A 22,300-nucleotide genomic window follows, 5' to 3' on the forward strand; every position below is an offset into this window, starting at 1 on the left:
TGGAGTTTGCAAAGATCTTACAGACATCCGTCTGGCTGGGGAGGCGCTGACCTGGTTCACTGATGGGAGCAGTTACCTTGTAAAAGGTAAAGGAAGGGCGGGGGCAGGGGTGGTGGACAGGACCTGCATGGTCTGGGCCAGCAGCACGCTGGAAGGAACCTCAGCACAAAAAACTGAGCTCGTGGCCCTTACGCAAGCCTTGCAGCTAGCCAAAGAGAAGTCCGTAAACATTACACGAGCAGCAGGTATGCTTTTGCAACTGTACATGTGCATGGGGCTATCTGTACATTAAAGGGGCTGCCTCAACCATGGTGGCTAAAAATTACTGAAGAAAAATTTCCAAAGATTTAAAATACCTAAGGTAGTAAGATCAGACAATGGTCCAGTTTTTGTTGCCCAGGTAAGTCAGTAACTGGCCAACATATTGGGGATTGATTGAAATTATATTGTGCATGTAGACCCCCAAAGCTCAGGGCAGGTAGAATGGATGAATAGAACCATTAAAGAGACCATCACTAAATTGACCACGGAGACTGGTGTTAATGATTGGATAGCTCTCCTACCCCTTGTGCTTTTTAGGGTTAGAAACACCCCTGGACCGTTTGGGCTGACCACCTATAAATGGCTCTATGAGGGGGCCCTCCACTGGTGGAAATTGCCTCTGTACATAGTGCTGATGTGCTGTTTTCCAGCCTCTATTTGCTAGGCTCTATAGGTGCTCAGACAGCGAGCATGGAAGCAGCTCTGGGAGACTTATTCGGCTAAAGGAGACTTAGTTCCACATCACTTCCAAGTTGGAGATTAAGTCTACATTAGATGCCACCACACAGGAAACCTTGAGACTCGGTGAAAAGGCCCACTTTGTGGCCGTTCCAGAATATGTCCTCTTCCCCTGGACCCACCCCCACACCACTCAGTTATAGGACCCAGGAACAGCCTCTTACAGCTGCTCATTTTTATCCCTATCTTGTTGCTTACTGTTAGAAAAATTGTTACTGTTAGAAAACTGGTGAGTGGGTCCAGATCATGGTACTTTGACATCAGTACAAGAGCCTTCCGAGCAAAGAGGAGGCTGCCCTTTAGTTAATCCTCCAAGTTCTAAGATCAGAACTACTAACAGGAGAAGAAGTGGGGAATGAAAGGATGGAAAAATACAGCCTACCTCTCCAATGCCCACAGGAAGCTAGAAGTTTAGAAAAGCCCTAAATACCTTAAATTCCAAACCCCATCCCCAGGCATTAAGTAGGCAAAGGTCACATTCTTTGCTGTTTACGACAGGACCTGTGAGTACATGAACTCTGTCACCCCACCCAGGAGCCCGCACAAATGCAGACCTCCAGGGCTATAGAAAGCTGATTGGTCTATAAAGCTCGGGCTTGGAGGGTTTAAATTGATTGGTCCACACTGCGTGGGCTCTGGATGCTATGAGATGACTGGTTTAAGATGTGTGGGCTTTGTTGTAACCCTATAAAAGCTGTCTCAATTCTGTACTCAGAGTCCTCAGTCCTCTACCCCTGTGTGGCACATGACCGTGGACCACAGTGCACTTGGAATATAAAGACCTCATGCTTTTACATCAAGACCGCTTCTCGTGATTTGGGGGGGTTGCCTTTCCTGAGTGGGAGCGTGAAGGTCCACGCTCTGTAGGTCTTTCATTGTTTCAATCCCGCCACCCTCCACCAAGGGCACGGCATCTAACCAATTGTGATGGTTCCATTTGACAAAATGCCCCGCCAGGTTGGCGTATGGTACATTTTCTTTATTGATGATTGATGTGGGAGCATTGGAACCTGCCTCTGAAATGGGGTGTGAGGATTAAAGGAAAAACAGAAGCAAGACAAAGAGTTGCACAAGGGAGGGTTGTCAGTGAATACTGCCGCTCCAAGTATATTTCCCTCGGTGCTTATATACAGCTCAGAAATAGGCAACATTGTTACAGACTTCTTTATCTGAAGGTAAGCAGTTCAAAACATCCTGTTTTCAAGGAGGTAACTTTTTCTTGGCAAAACATCCTGCTTGTCCTATTTCAGCAAAGCCTGAGCAAAACAAGTATGTACTTTTGTTCCATCAGACCATGATGGAGTCAATAAGACTCCCACAGGGGAAGACACAGCTCACTGTGGACAGTGCCGCCATTGTGCTGGAGGTTCTGGGTACTATAAGAAAGTAGGCTGCCTAAGCCAGGAGGAGCAAGCCGGTGAGCAGTGTTCTCTCATGGCCTCTGCTTCGTTTCCTGCCTCCAGGTTCCTGCTATGCTGGACTTGGTGCCGGATTTCCTTCAGGGATGGATTGTAACGTGGGGCTGTGAGATGAAATTAACCATTTCCTCTACAAGTTACTTTTGGTCACAGTGTGTTATTACAGCAACAGAAACCCTGAGACACCAATCGCCATCTTTATGAAACTGTATTTGTTCTCACTCCTGAATTATTACCAGTGGCCTAACTGACTTGGCATACTAAAGACTACAATATTGAAAATAGTTTTGTGACTATGAATTATGAAAATGAATCATAGCTGCTGACCCAACCACATTTCAACACATGTTTATGGTAAGGGACAATTCTCCTATTGTGGAATATTTCTTTACACTGTGTGGAGATATGCCACTGTAACTGGATTAATAAAAAGCTAAATGGCCAATAGCTAGGCAGAATTTTCAGGTCAGAGAGAGCGCTGGGAAGAAGATGGCAGAGTTAACAGCTGGATGAGGAATAAGCAGGATGGGAAATACTGAGATGAAGTAATAAAGCCACAAGGCAGAAAACAAATGAACAGATATGTGTTATGAGCTGGTTATAAATAAGCCTAAGCCATCTACCAAGCTTTCATAATAAATAGTAAGTCTCCATGTGGTTATTTGGGAACTGGCGGGCAGGACAGAGAAAGACTCACTACATTCCTTGATGAACTTATGGCCAGATGAAAATGCTGCCTGTGTGTATTGATGTGCTAGGTACAATACCATCCATCAGCTGCAGCGGCTGTCACATAGGCCATTCTGTGACTCCTAATGCAAACTCATACATCTGCTTCACAAAAGGAACCATGCCCTTAGTGTATTGCTCACTGGAGATCTCTGGTATCCTCCAGGGATACAGGTGGTGCCGTCTGTGGTTGACATTTGTTCAGTCTATTGTGTTTCTAATCCACCACATCAGTTTATTTTAGCCACATGGTTACATGGCTGTGGCTCTTAATGCTAATGTGTCTTTTACAAAAAATCCTTTGTGTTTTTTACAGCTTTCATTGCAAAGGTCACTCTCAAGAGTACCAATGGTCAAGGTTCTGTGGCTCCCATCAGTCACTGGATGTTCCATTGTTGAGTACTGGAATATTTGTCAAAATCATCTCAGCCAAAATCATTTCACATTCCATCTTCATTACTTTTAGTTCACCCTCTTTCGAACTAGATATTTTAATCCCTAAATATGGCTTTCCCCAGAAAAGGATAACCTCTTCTTGGCCATTTCCTAGAAGGTAATGAATGATAAGGACAAAAGAGGTAGGATAGCAAGCTTGGAGATTTACTTTGAAAATCCAGAGTTGCTTGGTGTGGTAGTCTGAATGTAATTGGCCCCCACAATGTCATGGAGAGTGGCACTATGAGGAGGCGTGGCTTTGTTGGAGGAAGTGCGTCACTGTGTGGGGAGTGAGAGGGCTTTGAGGTCTGATGCCCCAGACACACCCAGTGCCTCAGTCTACTTTCTGCTGTCTGTATGTGAGCATGCAGCAGGCTCTTGTCCAGCACCAGGTCTGCCTGCATGCTGCTGTTTGCCATGAAGCTCTTCAGGTGACGCCTGGATTGCCTTCTAGACCACAAGTTGTTGGAGATGCCAGGGCCATGGGAACCCTGCGAAGGAGAGCTGCTTACAGGGAGTGGAGACAGCCCAAGAGAGAGAGGTGTGTTCCAGGCCAAAAAAAAAAAAAAAAAAATAATTAGAAAGAGTTGGAGGTTTGGAGTCTGCCCAGCCGGGTTCCGTCCTGCTCTGGTCCAGGATCTCACCACGCTCCCTCCCCTGTGTTTTGGAATAGTAATGTATGTCCTGTGCGATATGTTAGAAGCATGTGATCTGCTTTTCTATTTTGATTTTACTGGAGATTACAGTTAAAAGATTCCATGAATCTCGGAAGACACTTTGAACCTTAGACTTTTAAATACATTTGAGACTTTTATGGATTATGAGGACTTTTGAAGTTCAACTGAATGCATTTTTACATAATGATTCAGCTGCAAGCCTTTGGTGGCCAGGAGGTGGAATGTGGTGGTTTGAAAGAAAATGGCCTGCAGCATGAATTTAATTGTCCTAATCATAAAAACCCAGGGTCAGATATAATGGGGTGAAAGATGAAAGATCAGAGAAGTAAATTTAGCAGCCAGCCACTAAAGTTCTTACCCCTACGAAATCCTCAGACCGAAAAGAGACTGAGTTCCTGTCCCCTCCCACCTTATAGTCCCTTCTCTGCCCAGCCATACCATTTCCTGTCTCCACCTCCCTAGTGCTGGGGTTGAAGGTGTGGCCGCTACTGCCTAGTGTCTATGGTTAACTAGTGGCTGGCCCTACACTCTGATCTCCAGGCAAGCTTTATTATCACCACAATGGCCCCCAAAGGTAGCTGCACTATTAGGAGGTGTGGCATTGCTGAAGTAGATGTGGCCTCAGTGAGGAAAGTGTGTCACTGGGGTGGGTGATTCTGACCAGTGGCTCACAACACTTCCTGTTGTTTGTGAGTCAAGACATGAGGGCTCCTTCTCCAGCACCATGTCTGCCTGCACACAGCCTTCTTTCCTGACATGGTGTTAAGGGACTGAACCTCTGAAAATGTAAGCCCCCTGTGTGGTGGCCAAGCCCTAATGGCTTAGTAAATACTTCCTGAAAGCCAACCTGAGTCTCCCTGGGGCCTTGACAACAGCTGAGCTGCGGCAGGAGATGACAAGGAGAGTGGCCAGGGTACATCAGCAGACGCCAGCACAGCAGTATGTAAGGCTTACAGATACACACACACACATACACACTGCGGTGTGTAAGGCTTACAGATACACACACACACATGCACACTGCGGTGTGTAAGGCTTACAGATCCACACACACACACACACACACACACACACACACCCTGCAGTGTGTAAGGCTTGCCCCTTCCTTAATAGACTTGGCTTGTTGCTTTGACCTACTCCAGGTGTCTGTGCTGTTGACTCCACACATACTTGCCCCCTCCCCAGTGGTAGACCTGTGGGACCCTGCAACACCTCCCCAATTAAATGCTTTTTCCTTTATAAGAGTTGCTGTGGGACTGGAGAGATGGTTCAGTGATTAAGAGCACTGGGTGTTCTTCCAGAGGACCCAGGTTCAATTCCTGGCACCCATATGGCACCTCACAGATGTCTAACTCCAGTTCCAGCTCACACAGACAAACATGCAGGCAAAACACCAATGCACATTAAAAAAAAAAAAAAAAAAAAAAAAAAAAAAAAAGCCAGATGGTGTTGGCACATGCCTTTAATCCCAGCACTTGGGAGACAGAGGCAGGAGGATCTCTGAGTTCAAGGCCAGCCTGGTCTACAGAGTGAGTTTCAGGACAGCTAAGGCTACACAGAGAAACCCTGTTTGGGATAGGGTAGAGGGTTGCATGGTCATGGTGTCTGTTCACACAATAAAAAAACCTAAGTGGAACAGTGAAGCTTCCGGAGGTTCTCCTGAACTGGCTGGGTCTGCTGTATGCATCAGACAGCTCCTGCCACAGTCAATAATCAGTCTTCTCAGGCTGCTCTTAAGAGCGAGAACAGGGCCAGCGTTGGTGGCTCACGCCTTTAGTCCCAGCACTCGGGAGGCAGAGGCAGGCGGACCTCTGTGAAGTCGAGGCCAGCAATACAGAGGAACCCTGTCTCAAAAAACAAAAAAACAAAAACAAACAAACAAAAAAAAGTGAGATGGTTTGGCAAGATGGCCCAGTAGTTAAGAGCACTAGCTGTTCACCCAGAGGTTCTGAGTTCAATTCCAGCAACCACATGGTGGCTTACACCCATCTGTAATGAGATCTGCTGCCCTCTTCTGGCCTACAGGCAGACACACATGTCGGCAGAACATTGTATACATAATAAACAAAGGAGGGAGAGAGGAGGAGAGAGAGAGAACAGATTGCAGCAAGTTTCACGAGGATGACTGTCTCTCAGAGATAAGGGACAGGCCTTGCATCCTGCCCACTAAGTAAGACAGCAGGGAATGAGCTAACTCCTGCCCCTCTATGCAAAACATATGTTCATACTTCTGAATGTCTTTGCTATTCGCATCCCTGTTTACCCTTTGCCAGCCATTCTGTTGGATACATGAATGCTATTGCCACACCCACATGACCACAGTACCAAGAGTACCCCGAGCTTGGCAAAGAGTGTTGGGATTGAAACACTTAACAGACCACCATAAGAAGTGAAGAAGAAGCTGCTGCCGTTTATTACAGAGAGTAATGGGCTTATATACCCAAGCCAGCGGATGGGCTAAGCATAGAAGGAAGTCATGCACTGCCCACACCTGAGGTCAAGTCACCGGATGGGAAAGTTCTGAGAACAACCTTGTTTGCTCAACCTTGTTTGCACCGAAGTTCTACAGCTGGTGGGGAGGAAGAGAGCTGTGAGGGACAAGTACTTACATTTCCCAACATGCTACTTACTGGGTAACATAGACAACATATTTTGAATTGATTACTTACACAGTTTCTCCATAAAAAACCTAGACAGAATATACAAACTAAGGTGCAGTTACCAACCATCTTGGAGATCCTGCATTTCCCAAGTGATACAGGTCACAATTCTGGCTCTACTACTCACTACCATTTTCTTTCCAGGTGCACCATGTGAGTCACCAGCACTGTATTATACAAAAGTCATCAGTGATATCCTACTCTGGAAACACAGTGATTGAGGGCTAGTCATAAGAGCGCAGAGTTCAACAGATCTCTGGTAACTTAGAAAACTATCTAAAAAGGAGACAGGTTGGGATCATTTCAGGAAGTATCCCAGAGGGGTGATCAGTTGGTATTTATGAGATTCTTGTGTTAGGTCCTCAATATGAACATCCAACTGTAAGAGATGGGACAAACTGTGACCTTATTTTAACAGGAACCATCAATGATGTCATATTATCCTAGGAGAATATTCCAGTTGACTGCAACTCGTTGTTGTTGTGTGTAGGTCCTGCATGGACCCTGAGGCACCTTGAGCAAGTCTGAAGCTGCTGGTCAGAACTCCTTGCCCCAAAGCTGTTGTTGGCACTCTTCCTGTTTTGATAACACACACCTTGTGGGGAGGAGCTAAGCCTGACAATCCTGTTATTTTCCACTGTGCTGTCAGTATTTAAGCCTGTTCCATCCCCTCAATAAATGGCATTTGGCGTTCCGAAATTGCCATTGAACGAATGGCCCGCTGTCTTGTCTCTTTATTTCAATCTCTAGGCCTTTACCGGATTCGAGATCGTAGCGCAGGCACTACAGTTGTGACCAAGAGGATTGCCCTAGATTTCTTCCTTGCAGGCCATGACAAAGGGTACTGGATGCAGTACATGGACTAATGCTTTGAGTCAAGTAGAAAGTCAACACAGATATCCAACATGAAAAATAAAAGACTCTGACACTGATATTGGAGTTCAAACTTCAAGCTGAAGTTTAGAAGAGCAAAGCAGCCTTCTGAGTGCTAGAGGGCCACTAGCTCTCACCTCTAGCTCAGGCTGAAAAGGCTGATCCACGAGCTCTTCACCAAGCCTCAAATTGCTGCCTCTCCTCGGTGTGGCTGGAGAATGAATGTCTCCTATTGAATACTGAAGACCCTGCTTCTATATTTTATAATCTCTAGTACTGGGATTAAAAGTGTGTGATGTGTTACTCTTTTAGACTGATTCAATTTCATGTATTCCAGGGTGGCTTTGGACTCACAGAGATCTGTCTACTTCTTAATCCCGAGTCCTAGGATTAAAGGTGTGTAGCACCACCTTCTAGCTTCTGGCATTAAAGGTATGTGCTTGGCTTCTATGACTTGTGGATGATTTTGCTTTCTGAATCCCCAGGCAAGCTTTAATAAATCATAACGTATCACCACAAAGATACAATTAGGAAGCGCTAGAGTAGATTCTGATGGTTTATGGTTCTTGCTCAGATAGCACGGGTCTGGAGCACTAGAGAATACGGTAATTTTGCAGGATGCTCTTGTCTAATAATGTGGACAGTAGCCTTATTATTGCAGAGTAAAACAAATTGAATGGGTTTGTTCCAAAATTTAGAGTTCAGATTGATCAGTGACCAGAGGACTGTCATCCGCATGAGAAAGCTTACTAGCAGTCAAGGCTGCTGAAACAATGAACAGATACTTGAAATACAATTCTTCATGGGGTCCTCCTGCTTGCATGTTGTTACGTGACAAAACTTTCCTAGGGAGACACAACACACACACCTACTCACTCCAGATAGGGATCCCAAGACAGACCAAAGCCAATGAGTTTTATGGGGTTACTTACAGGAATATGTGTGGTATTACTTACAGTAGCAGACATGACTCAAAGCCAGCTGCATCAGCACCCACTCCGGCATGGGTGACAGCTCACAAAGCTGGGGACCTGAAGCTCACTGCACTGACTACAGGCAAGTCAACATGTTGGAGTGTTAGTTCTTGGTGCCTCCCCTGGCATAACTGTTGTCTTTTCTGCAGCGTGGCTTTCCGAGAATCTTCTTTGCAACTTTGTTCCTATTGCTTACTCTGGCAGGGAGGGGACCTAGACAATCTGGTAGGTTTCAGGAACTTCCTAAAGCTATTTTGAATTGTTTACTTTCCTAATTAAGGAGTTTCCCTGAGGGGTGGAATGTTTCAATCTCAGAGGAAACTGTTTCACATCTGTCCAAACCTACAGAATTCTTGGCTACATTGTTGCATGGGAAGGCAAATACAGAGCAGAAAGTGGCAACTGAAGTAGAAATTAAATAATGTAGCCAACAAGTCACAGAACGTGGGTACCCTCCTCCCCAGTGCTGCAGAGAGAGGTAAGGCCTTCCTTTCCTTACAGACCTGATTTCTGTCCTGAAGACCTTTCTCCCTAAGCTCCTTGTTATCATATTTACTTCATCAAACATTTTGAAAATTTGTTACTGTGGAGCATCCACCATTTCCAGATTATCTGATTATGGTTTCCACAATATATAGCAGCAAAATCTTTACATAGAGGAGCTCAGGAAACACATCTTAAATCCAATTGTTTGGGATAAAGCTGTCATCGGCAAAGAAATTACTAGGCTTGCAATTTTGAAAACCAATCAGACTGGAGACAGAGCATATCTACCAGAGCAGTTACACTGCGTTCCTAGTTTCCAGGAGAACCAGTCTGACAACTTCTATGAGAAGGGCAGCACCTACAGGTGTGTCCCCATAATCAGCAGCACCGTGTGCAAGAGAAGATGTCACTGGGGTGTTCTTAGGCCTCTTCCCAAATCCCAAGTAAATCCCAGCCGGATTTAAAAAAAAAAAAAAAAAAAAAAAAAAAAAAAAAGATGACCATGACATACACCTGAAATTAAATGTAAGTTTATAATGGGACCTTGACAACACTACAGACTGGGAAAACCACACTAAGATTTATTCTGAGTGTTACACAGATATGAAACTAAAGGAGCTTTCATAAAATGTCGTTTTTCTGTTTTACTTTTTTTCTTTTAAAGTGGGCCTCAAACTGTGTATCTGAAGATGATCTGAACTTCAGATCCTCCTGCCTCTACTAAAGTTCTTGGGCTTTATTTTATGCAGACTGTATGATAGGGAAGTGTCCTCGTTAGTGGTACTATTGCTGTGATGAAATATGACTAAAAGTAACTTGGGGAGGGAAGGGATTATTTGGGTTACACACACACCACTGTTCATCATCAAAGGAAGTCAAGACAGGAACTCAAAGAGGCAGCTGCTGATGCAGAGGCCATGGAGGGGCGCTGCTTACTGGCTTGCTCCTCATGGCTTGCTCAACCTGCTTTCTTACAGAACCCAGGAGCACCAGCTTTGGGTGGCCCCACCCACAGTGGACTGGGCCCTCCCACATCAGTCACTAATTAAGAAAATGTACAGCCTGATCTTATGGAGGCGTTTCCTCAATGGAGGCTCCCTCCTCACTGATGACTAGTGTGTCAAGGTGACACACAGCTAGCATAGGGAATAACATGGAGAGTGCATGTTACTTCTGCCTCCCATCTGACCTATGCATGATACTGTATTTCAGTTACATTAATTCTTATACACAGGCTTAGAATAAACTTGCTCAATAAGTTCCTGTTGATTAACTCATGTTGTCAAGGAATACTCCCCCACAACACAAGGTTTTTCTGTGTAGCCCTAGCTGCCTTAGAACTTGTTCTGTAGACCAGATTACCTTTGACATCAGAGATCTGCCTGCTCCTGCCTCTGCCTCTCACGTGCTGGGACTAAAGCTATGAGCCATCATCTAGCTGGGGCTACTCAAACTAGGTTGTGAGAACTAAATGGGCCAATTCCAGGTGTTTTATGACCTAAGTGTCCTCAAGTTGGTAGTTTAAATTGTACATCTGCACAAAATTGGGAAATGCTCTCTACTAATCCTTGATTCAGCAAATGTACAACTGAAATATGTTCTAATTACCTTCAGACCAACAACTTAATAAAAGCCCCCCCACCAAAAAAAAAAAAAAAAAAAAAAAAAGGTCAGCAATGTGTCCTCAAAAGGTATTTTGTACCGAGACTGTATGGCCCACTGGACCCCTATCCTTGGAGAAAGTTTACAGATCTCTTATCTCGAAACTCCCTGTCCACACTGCCAATGGTCCTTTATATTCATTATTCTGTCAGGTTAACACCGTGAGGATGGGTAATTAATGATGCCCTACCTTGCCTGAGATGGTTAACTTTGACTGTCAGCCTGATTATATACACCCAAGGCATCAGTGAGGCCCATTCTTGGCTGTACCTACGTTTTGATTAAAGCAATGAAGAAAGCAACTGACATACTAAATACTTCATACACTACGCCACATATGTCTCCTTCTCAGGGACAACATAAGAGCAATGGCTCTAAGGTCTCAAAACAAACTGAGGGAAGGAAGGTGATCCTGGAAAGCCTTATGTAGCAGCCATGAGCCCTCCCCTAAGTGTCTCCAGAGCCTGTTTACCCTAGCTCTTCTTTGGGGCCCGCGTGCATTGAGGGCAGCACAATAAACACTGGTGGTAGGGAATGGCTAGAGGCTCACTGAGGACTCTCCCCACCACTCCAGATGGGGCGTGGCAGTCAAGGCCAGCTAGGGCCAACCTTTCCCAAGAGAAAGCAGCTGAACTCCCCAGGGTGGTGGTTGCTTACCTGATGGGGAGAACAGCCACTCACAACATGCTATTTTAAAGACGTTTAGAAATCAACTTAGGCTGGGTGGTGCTGGTGCACGCCTTTGATCCCAGCACTCAGGAGGCAGGCAGATCTCTGTGAGTTTGAAGCCAGCCTGGTAGTCAGAGCGAGTTCCAGGACAGCCAGGGCTGCAGAGAGAAACCTTCCCCCAAAAACGAAAGAAAAAGAAGAAAGAAAAATCAATATAGACAATTATAAGGCTATCCCATATGTACACAGCTAGAGGTTAGGCCCTAAAGTCAGGGGAATGTAACGTGAGGATAAACAAACGTTGGCAGGCTAAGGTAAGGGAGGTCACTGTAGGCATGAGACAGCCCAGGGAAAAAACACTGGGAAAATAATGCACGAAGGAAAACCTGACCGCAGCAGTGAGCTAATGAAGTTGGGAAGAGGTTTTACTTAAATGTGCACGAGAAAAGTCCAAAATACTTGCTTGCCCGATGGTGGAACTTCCTACCCCAAAAGTAACAATCTTCTCAACACCTAGACATAAGCCTCGTAACCTCTTCCTGTTGCTGAACAATACTGGCAGACATTAAAGTGATACCATGTGATACCTGTATTGCAATTTATACCTTCCAAACTCTGACCCAGATTTCAAAGGGCTCTGCTGAGGAGTGTTTATGCAACAGTAGGTAATCACAGAACAGGGTTCCATGGCCTGAGAGCAAAAAATATGGAATGTGTCTGCACATTTGGGTCACAGTACGCGGTCGGAGCTCACGTTTGTGCAATACCGATTAATACAAAGTGTCGGAATGTATCACAAGTTATCTTTACGAACAAATGGCGCGGGATTCACACCTTGGACCTACACTATGCTGAGAATCGCTTTCGCAGCGATTATCCCTCAAGCCTGGGCGCACGGTGCGGCACAGAACTGTAAAGGCGCACGGCAGCCAGGCCGCACCCCGGGCCACCCCGCGTCTGCCGCACACAGCTCGGCAGGCACACGAGGGATGCCCTAGCTCCCGACCAGACCGGGGAGGACACGGGGGGAGGGGGGCCGCCAGCGGGCCAGGCCGGTTCTAGCAAGTTCGCAGGCCGTGACGTCATCTCCGTGCAGCCCGGCGGGGCCTGGCGGGCGCCGCGGCTGAGCTCTCCCAACGAAGAGCGGGCTGAGTTCCGCTGCCCCGCCGGGCCCAGCGCTGCTGCCTCCGGGCCTCGTCGTCCGCCAGGCGGCCGGCCACGAGAGGAGCGAGCCGGGCGGGCGGGCGGGCGGGCGATGACTCGGCTCCCTCGCCGACGCGCTACCCGGCGTGCCTCGCGCAGCCGGCCGCCATGAGCCTGCGCGGCGGCCAGCGCGTTACCCAGCGTGCCCCGCGCGGCGCCGGCGACGGACGTGGGGGAGGTGCGGGAGGAGGAAGCGGCGGCGACGCCGACAGTGCCCGCGTCCGCCGCGTCCGCACGGCAGCCGGTCGATCGCCCGCCCGCCCCGGCCCGCAGCCGCGCCCCCGCCCCGCCCCGCCCCGCCGCGCCGCCCCGGCCGCAGCCCCCAGGGTCCCGGCCGCAGCCGCCTGAGTCACCGCCATGGCCGAGAGCGCGGAGAGCGGCGGCCCCCCGGGCGCGCAGGGCGGTGCGGCCGACGGCGGCCCCGCGGAGCCCAAGATCATGAAGGTCACGGTGAAGACGCCGAAGGAGAAGGAGGAGTTCGCTGTGCCCGAGGACAGCTCGGTCCAGCAGGTGAGGCCGCGCAGGGCCGGGCCGGGCCGGGCGCTCGGCGCGGTGGGGAGGCCAGGGCCGGGCGGCAGCGGGGCCGGGCGGCAGCGGGGCCGGGCCGGGGTCTGGGCGGCCTGTGCCGCCTGTGCCGCCGAGCTCCGGGCCTCGGGGCCCCGCTCCTGACAAAGGAGCGGCCGGCGGGCGGGCGGGCGGGCGGGCGGGCGGGCGGCTCTCGGCCGGCCTTTGGCCCGGCTGGCTTGGGGGTGGGGTGGGTGGTGTCATTGTTTTACCTGCCTGCCAGTCTGAGAGGTTTGGGGGTGAGGAGCACGTGCAGGCGCAGATCTGGGATTTGAACGCCGAAGTCTTTCCCACCTGGCAGCCTTTTATGCGAAGCGTTATGACGCGGAGGTCGTTTTCAGTCACATTGTTAATAGCTCACGCCTGATGGAGGAGGAGAGTAACCGGCTTGGGTTCACAGGCGACTTGATGTTTGTGTTTGGGTGCACTCGCCATCGCTCAGCTGCCTGTCGCTGGACAGGCTATTGTTTGGTTTTGGGGTGGGGGGACCCGGCTGGGTGTTTAGTGGTCGCAGCCGAACGCCATGGGACAACATTGGTGTTAATGGGAAATCTTACTGGACAAACAGTTGCTTTAAACAACGTTCAGGCAAAACAGATTTTGCAACTCATTAAGAGTCCCGGTAGAATGTATCGCGTTTATCTGTTCAGCACATTCTAGAGCACTCGAATTGTTGACAGTCTGAAACATTGTGAACAGTTTTATGCTAGGACGCAATTAGCAAGCTCTGGAATGTGCGTCTAGGTTCTCTGAACGTTTATCCAGTTCCAAAGGTGAAGTCGGTTTTTGTGAAACAGGAGGGTGTGTGGCGTCAGCTGAAAGTACTGTTGACCCAATCATCATCCTTCGTTGTTAACGCGGCTATAAAAAGTGTGTTTTCCATCATGTGTGTACATCGTGCACAATTGACATTTTCCTGCACTCGCCCTATTATGTGTCTCTTATTCTAAAATACACCTTTAAGTTGTAAATATACCAGTATTGCCTTATAAGGCACATAAGCCCTGTGTTTGTGTGTTAACTTGGGAATATAGATTTGAGGTGCAGTGAGATGCACATGGTTGCCTTAATCAGTTTTCACAAATCCATCTACACCTGTATCAGCCAAGTGCACAACTAGGTGTAGCCTGTTACAGTTGATCTGAAAGCTTTGGAAAGTCTCACCTTTTAAGTCACTCGTTTTGTCTCCCCCACCAGAGACTGAGTTTTCCTGTCCGGAAGATCACATAAGCAGGGTCGTCGCATATAATGCAGTCTTTTGGGGAAGACCTTTTCCCCCCTCAGTCACTCAGCATATTTTTTTTGAGATTCATCCTTGTGAATGTTGCCCCCCCCATATTTGCGCAGTAGGCGCAGGCTCCAGTCTGCCACTGAATCATGTCCCCAGCTGAGGGCCTAACTGCTGCGTGGTTTTCCATAGCACGGATATGCCACAATCACTGCCCAGGGTCTTTTTTTCAGCTGCTTGTAGTTCCTGTTAATAGTCTCATAGAAGTCAGACTATGTGCCTTTATCTGCATTAGAGTAGTTCTGTTTACTTTTGAGGTTTGGTTTTTTTTTTTTTTTTTTTCTTGGTTTTGGGAGACAAGAAGAGCTTCTCTGTGACACAGCCCTGGCTGTCCTGGAACTCTCTCTTAGGCCAGCTGGCCTCCAGCTCATAGAGATCCACCTGCCTCTGCCTCCCTAGTGCTGGGATTAAAGGGCTGTGCCAAGGTGTCCTGCTTTTTTGTTTTTGTTTTATTTTGAGACAGTGTTTCATCATGTAGCCGCAGATGTCCTGGGACTTGCTTCATTGTCCAGGTTGGCTTCAAACTCAACAGATTGATCTGCTTCTGCCTCCCAAGTGCTGGGATTAAGAGCCTGCACCACCTGGTCCAGCCAGTTCTGTGTCTGTTTAGTTTTATAAGAAACAACCAACAGCATATGGATGTGTTTCTCATGTTCTGTGTTTTTGTTAATATTTGCTATGAACAGGTTTTTTATTGTAGCCATTTAATTAATGTGTAGCACTATTAAATTATGAAGCTCTTGAGTCTTATAAGACTTCCCAGTTTCCATCATCCTGACAACTTCCACATTTTATTTCAGGACATTAGAAATAATACAAATGAAAAAAAGTATGTGAAGATCTGTAAGATTTTTTTTTCTTTTTTGTAAGAGTGACACTAAAATTTTAAATTCCATGGAAGTTTATATTTTACTATGCTGTAACTAAAAATGATTTAACAGGTAAAAGTAAAGCTTTCCTAGAGTAACTTATTCTGATATTGCTTAATGTTTAAAGTTTTGTCTGTTTTCTGTGGAAACAGAAAATGTGATAAAAGTTAAAAGCTTACACCTGCACTACAAATTTGAAAGCACATCAAATTGCCGAGTGGGTAAGGGGTACACTTAGAAATGTACAAGAAAAAGATAAAGCGTAGATAGGGGCTGTATTTGTAAAATTCTATTTGTAGCATAAGACAAGGTCTACCATTTTGTAACTCAAAATTTTCTTCCAGAACTTAGTAGGTTTGATGTTTGCTGTAGACTAGAGTTTGTTCATGAGTAGTATTTGGTGGCAGTAGGATTTCCTTTAAAAATGCTTAGTGATTGTGAATGGAGCTGGGGTCATGTTCGGTGTTGGAGCGTGTGGTTCAGATATGGGAGGCCCTGGCTGAGCCCCCAGTGCCCCTGACATCTCAGATGGCAGCTGATGTTGGGAAATACTTTATTCTGAAAACTCTTAACCTGTGAGGGTGGGGAGGAAAAGAATAGTAGTGCAAGCTTACGCTGTTCGGCAAATCATATTTGTTTGTTTGGGGTTTTTTGGTTTGTTTGTTTCTGTTTCTCTATGTAGCCTGGCTATCCTGATTGGAACTCACTCTGTAGACCAGGCTGGCCTCAAATTGAGGCCTTCTGCCTCTGCTCCAGAGTGCTTGGATTACAGGTGTGTGACACCACCCACCCTGCTGGCAAATCACACTTAAAACGCCACCCACATGTGGCTCCTAGCATCAGGATGAGCATGGGACATGGGAGTTCTATACCCTCATGACTTAATGCCAGGGTTCTTTGTGACCTACAAGTACTGTAACCTACCTCATCAAAAAGGGCCCACCTTCAACAGTTATGCTCAAGTTCCCCTCCATTCCCTACACCCTCCTTTCTCTGAGAATCTTGGAATTCTCAAAGCTGCCTGTAAGAACTCATAAGTAGCAGGAAAAGGTCTCATACATAAAGCCACTACAAACATTCATGGGCTTATATAATCCCCACCCCCACAAAGAAACCCTATACTCTTCCTTGTTTTAGGTTGGGACTTTTTAAGGGTTTTTTTGTTTTTGTTTTTCAAGACAGGGTTTCTCTGTTAACAGTCCTGACTGTCCTGGAACTCATTCTGTAGACCAGGTTGGCCTCTAATTCACTGAGATCTGCCTGCCTCTGCCTCTGGAGCACTGGGATTAAAAGCTTAAAAGCTTGCACCACCATCGCCGCAGCCACCAGCATCCTTGTTTAGTTTTTGAAGCAAGTTTTCCCTGTAGAGCCCAGGCTGGCCTTCAACAAAGCATTTGTTTACTTTCCATATGTGTAATTTGTGTGTATGGCAATCAGAAAGGTAATGTGTGGGTCCTAGGGATTGAAGTCATGGTACCAGGTGTGAAATCAAATACCTTCTGAACTATCTCAAAATTGCTCCAAGTATTTCCTATATATTATTGTTAGTAATATGCCACTGTATGGATGTGTATCGCATTTTATTTCTTCATCACCTATTGGACGTGTAAATTTGGTTTTTTGGGGTTTTTTTGTGAATAATGTCTCTGTGAACACTCATTCTACATGTGCTTTTATTGTAGCCATAAGATTTCGTTTTTCTTGGGTATAGACCTGGAAGTGGAGTTGCTGGGTCACACAGTGACTGTATGTTTGGCTCTCTGGGAAATTGCCAAAGTATTTTCTGAACAGGCTGTTTCAATTACTACTTTCTCATTGACACTTGCTATTGTCCGTCTTTGATTATAACTGTCCTAGAGGCTGTTGAGTGCCACTAAGATGTTGTTAATTATTACTAATACCCTTTTAGGATGGCTATGTCATAGTAATTTTGAGATGTTGTGGTTTGTTTTTGTTTGGGTTTTGTTTTGTTTTTTGAGACAGGGTCTCTCTGGGTAGCCCTGCCTGTCCTCAAACTCACAGAGATCTGCCTGCCTCTACTTCCCAAGTACCAGGATTAAAGGTGTGCACCACCACCGATGGGCTAGAGATGTGGGGTTTTTTTGTTTTGTTTTGTTTTGTTTTGTTTTTGTTTTAAATGTCACAAATTATTTTTGGCAGGTTTTGAGATTATGGATTAGTTGCAACACACTGGAAAAACCAGCTGTCACTTGTTGAAGTGATTTTCAACATTGACTGGCTCGATGGTCCGGTGGTTAAGGACTTGTCAGTCCTGGCAGCCACAGTTTTGAGTTCCAGCTTTGTGTGGTGGAAGGAGAGAGCTGACTCAGGTTGTTCTCTGATCTCCACTGTGCATCTTGTCCTGTGTGTTCTCCTCCCCACAGCCTTGTGAGTATAGAAACAATTTAAAACAGTGCCAAAAAAAAAAAAAAAAACAAAAAAAAAACAGCTTTAATGTGTGGATGTTTTGTGCATGTACGTCGATGTACTACATGTGCCTGGTGGCTGTGGGGGCCAGAAAAGGGTGTTGGATACTCTAGGACTGGAGTTGGGATGGTTGTGAACAGCTATATGGGTCCTGAGAACCCAGATCCCCGTAAAACAGCCCTTGCTCTCAACACTGAGCTCTCTTGGTCACCTGGGTACAACTTTCTCTACTAGAAAATTGCAGCCTTTTCTGAAGACTAGTAATATGGAAAGAGTTTTTGAATTGACATTTTAGATTTTAGTTTCAATTTCCAGTATAATACCAGTAGATGAGATGTGCATAAACAGCTCTTGGGTGAAATGGTGTGTCCATAACAAATTGCTGGAGCAGTGTAATTAAATGACAGGTAATCGCTTAAGACATAAGAGCCTGGCCCACTAAGTTACCATGGCTTCTTGCCTGGGAATTACATTGTAGCTTACTGGCAGTCTCTGACTTCTCTTTATTTCTCCCCTCCCATTTATTCCAGAGTACAATTTGAAAATCCCTCACCAAAATTAAACTTCCATTTATCTTAAAATCTAAGCTAGTGGCAGGGCTCCTTGATCTTTTTGGTTAGCCCTGCTGTCTCTGTACCCTTGACCTGCTATTCCATTTACTCCCTCCCTGTCTTGGGACGAGTACAGCTTGCTCTAGCCTGCTTCCTACTCTTTATCGGCTCCCACCAATCCCTTGAATTGCAGAACAGAGGTCAGTTTCCCAGAGTATCCCTGATTGCCTAGGCTAGATGCCATTAACACACGCATGTGTGTCATAATTTACTGCAGTTCAAAATTACATAGTTATGATTACTTAATGCTTCTCTGCTAGGAAAGGGCTGTGATTATTTGTTTTGTTCCTAGAACCTGGTGCATAGTATCGACGCCATCCATAAACATTGTGTTTATGGATGAATTTGGAACATTTTGCACAGTAATATGTAGTTAATATTACATACCCATTGTAGAACTTGTACTGAGTGAAGCATATACAAATGGAAGCCTCATCTTAAGCTTTTCTTCCTTAATTAATTAACCAATTCTCCTAGCTCAGAACTCTTTATGAAATGTGGTATCTCTAAGTAGCCCTAGCTGTCCTGTAACTCTCTGTATAGACCAGGCTGATCCTAAACTCACAAAAGATCCTCTGCCTCTACCTCAGGTGCTGGGATTTTAAGGTGTGAAACACCATACCGGGCCCAGCTCAACTTTTTGACTTAGTTTACATGTGAGCTGGGCGGCGGTGGTGGTGGTGCATGTCTTTAATTCAAGCATTCAGGAAGCAAAGGCAGCTGTATCTTTGTGAGTTGGAGGCCAGCCTGGTCTACAGCGTTCCAGAACAGTTAGGGCTATTACACAGAGAAATCCTGTCTTGAAAAAACCAACAAAAATCGTATTTGTGTGCTGATCAGGACAGCCCTCAGGACTTGGCTCTTTGGCTGTGGAATCACTCATGAACTTGGATAACAGGTGTTCTCACCTCTAACCATGTCCCCTGCTCCTCATTTCTCAGCTGGAGAAACCCTTGGGCTCATAGATAATTTCAGTGTTCACCATTTTATATCAGAGATGGTTTGTAAATGATGATTTTTACATTTCTTTTGTATGTGTGGGCGTGTGTACCAGGCCAGGGCACAGATGGAAATCAGAAGACAACCTGTGGGAATAGCTTCTGTCTCTTCTCTGCTGCCGGTCCTGTTGTTCCAATTCAGGTCATCCGGCATGGCTGCAAAGAGCTGCTGAGCCATCTCACTGACCCTGGTAAATTTTTAGATGTGTAGGGAAATCAAGTTTTTGCTGAGTCTGTGTTAAGCAGGTAAATAATTGTCTGTCAGTTCTCCAGGGGAAAAAAGCTCAGATTTGGAATGTTTACTTGATTGTATGCAGTAAATATTCTCACAGTGTAGATTTCAAGCCACCGTATTAAACTGCTTCAAAAATTACTAAAAAATTAAGAAGCTGTCACCTACTGGGTTTCATAGGCAGAGGCCTGCAACTATGGCAGGCCAATTCCTGCCTGCCTCTGTACCTTGTGTGGCTGGCTCCTTTCACAGCAGAGCCATCTGGCTTCTAGAATCAAGATAGACTTCCTGTAGCCCTTTACAGAAACTGCAAGCTCCTGCAGCTTGTTACAATGTCCACTGGAAATCCTTTACTATGTAACAAGAGTGGCCTATTAGAAAGGATGTTAGGGAATTAGAAGGGGGTTTAGCCGGGAAGAGCTCTGTGGGCTGCTTTTGCAGAGGTCTGGGATTAGGTCCCTAGCAGCCACATGGTGGCTTACAACTCCCTCTTCTGGTCCCTACAGGCACCAGGTACACATGTGATACACAGACATACATGCAGACAAAACACCATACACATAAAATAAACAGTTCTTTAAAAGAATGGTGTAAGGAACAAATGTAATTTTCTTAGCAAGCAATAAAGCTGAACTTTTAACATTTGTTAAGGTTAAAAAATTTTGGATTTAGTTCTTCAAATTTTACATTGTGCAAATATATGCTTGCATGTGGGTAGGTATGTAGTGTGTGCACATGAGTGAAGGGCCAGAGATATGGGAGCCTTTAGAGCTGGAATTACAGGTAGTTGTGAGCTACCCAATGGGGTCCTTCACAAGAGCACTGCCCTCAGCCAGTTAGCATCTCAGAGCCCCCTTTTAACTCTTCACTGTGAGTGTGGAGTTGAGTGGCAGTAAATGCAAAAGTTGTGCGGCTGACAGTATTGTCCCTTTCGGGACCCATGCCCTCTTTCTTGCAGAGTTGAAGCTTGTAGCCATTGAGCACTTCTTTCCTCCATCCCAACAGCTGGCAGCCACCCAGGCACTGTCTTGTCCTCTGACACCAGCTTTTATGACTGTTGCCAGTAACAGTCATATCCTCTGTGCTTGTTGCAGGCATCCAAAGCATAATACCTTCCTCTCAAGACTTCCTAAGTCACCTTGACATTTTTCTGAGTGCTGTGATTTAAGAAGAAGAAGAAATAAGGGGGGAGTTGACAATGGTGCCTTGGGAAGGAAGGGTTCGTTTTGGCTCTCCTTTTCACACCCGTCGTGGAGGGAAGGGCACAGGGAAGTATCTGCACATTGTATGGGATCTGCTTGCTTCCTCCTCTTTATTCAGCCGAGGACATCACTGTGGAATGCTGGGATAGGTTTTCCACCTTAATTAGCTAGTGTAGAAACTTCTTCAGAGTCATGCAGAAGTTTGTATCTTAGTCTGTTGTACTGTCAGGGTGATAGTATTAACTATCATATTAACCTTTTAAGGATGAAGGGTTAGGGCTGCAGAGATGGCTCAGCCAATAAAGGCTAGGCTCACAACCAAAAATATAAGAATGAAGGCACAGTTTGCAAATTCCTTATCTGGAATGGTTGAGATCAGAAGTGTTTCAGATTTTGCATGGGTTTTGTTTGCTTTTTTGTTTCTGTTTTTTTTGGGGGGGTTCCTTCAGAGGGAGGTGTGTGTAAGGAGTACGGTTTTTCCGCCCACCGCCAGTCTTGACCCGCCGATGCGCCAGCCCCAATTAACACACAGAGACTCTGTATTTGATATAATTTTGTTGGCCAGGTACTAGTTTTTTATCGGTTAGTTTTGTCTTAAGTATTAACCCGTTTCTATATATTTTCACGTGGTCTTTTTACCGGGCAGTGGGGCCGGTGTCTGGTCTTCCAGGTCTCTCCATCTTGGCTCCTCCTTACTACTTTCTCTTTCCTCCTCATCTCCTAGTCCCGCCTATCTAGCTTTCCTATTGGCCAACAGTGCTTTATTCATTAACCAGTATGAGAAACATATTTACATAATGGCATCTCCTATCAGGTGTGTGTATGCGAACCTACACATACATGCATGCCAAGGTCAAGGAACACTTCAGAGACAGTTCTCTCCTTCCACCGTGACTTCCAGGAATTGAACTCAGGTCTTTAGGCTTGCATGACAAGTGTTTATACCTCCTGAACCCTGTCTGTCACCAGCCACGGAAATAGTTTTGATACTACCTCAATTAGTTGGAATTGGTTGTTTTACTTTCCTTCATTCTCTTTGGTTCAGTATCCAGAGGTTTTAAAGCCAAGTTTACAAATAGAGATTTTCCTCCCCTTTCCCCTCCAGTCCTGAGATGGCACTTCTCTGTATGGCCCTGGCTGTCCTAGAACTTGCTCTCTAGAGCACCCAGCCCCAAACACAGAGATCCACCTACCTCCTAGGTGCTGGGATTAGAGACATGCTACACTGTAGCCTGGCAGTGTGATTTTTTTTTCCTTAAAGATGTGTTTTTAGTGTGTGTGTGTGGGGGGGTGTCCACAGGACATGTCTGATTCCCTTGGAGCTGGTCCTCTGCAAGAGCAACAAGTGCTTTTTGACCACTGTGAATCTTTTCAGCCCCATACTTAAGCTTTTTCTGAGAGCTAAATCATAGGAGTCAGCCCTTTGAGAAGTTTCCCTTTGAGAAGAATGCAAACAATGTTCTTAGCAGGTGCCTCTGCCCCCCCCCCATTTCTGAATCAGCATGAGGCGTCATGAGCCCATACTTCACACCTGAGGGGCCTC

General features: G+C 46.1%; 1 protein-coding gene across 1 annotated transcript in view; it reads left to right on the forward strand.

Annotated features, from left to right (window-relative positions):
* The first annotated feature begins 12,850 nt into the window (after window positions 1-12,850).
* Ubqln1 (ubiquilin 1) overlaps window positions 12,851-22,300 on the forward strand; it is a 32,970-nt gene continuing 23,520 nt past the window's right edge. The window contains exon 1 of the mRNA XM_051194183.1: window positions 12,851-13,076. Coding sequence (XP_051050140.1) covers window positions 12,924-13,076 — 153 coding nt within the window. The 5' untranslated portion in view covers window positions 12,851-12,923. The remainder of the gene's footprint in view (window positions 13,077-22,300) is intronic.

Source organism: Phodopus roborovskii, unplaced genomic scaffold (assembly GCF_943737965.1).
Source record: "Phodopus roborovskii unplaced genomic scaffold, PHOROB, whole genome shotgun sequence".
NCBI classification, from domain to species: domain Eukaryota; kingdom Metazoa; phylum Chordata; class Mammalia; order Rodentia; family Cricetidae; genus Phodopus; species Phodopus roborovskii.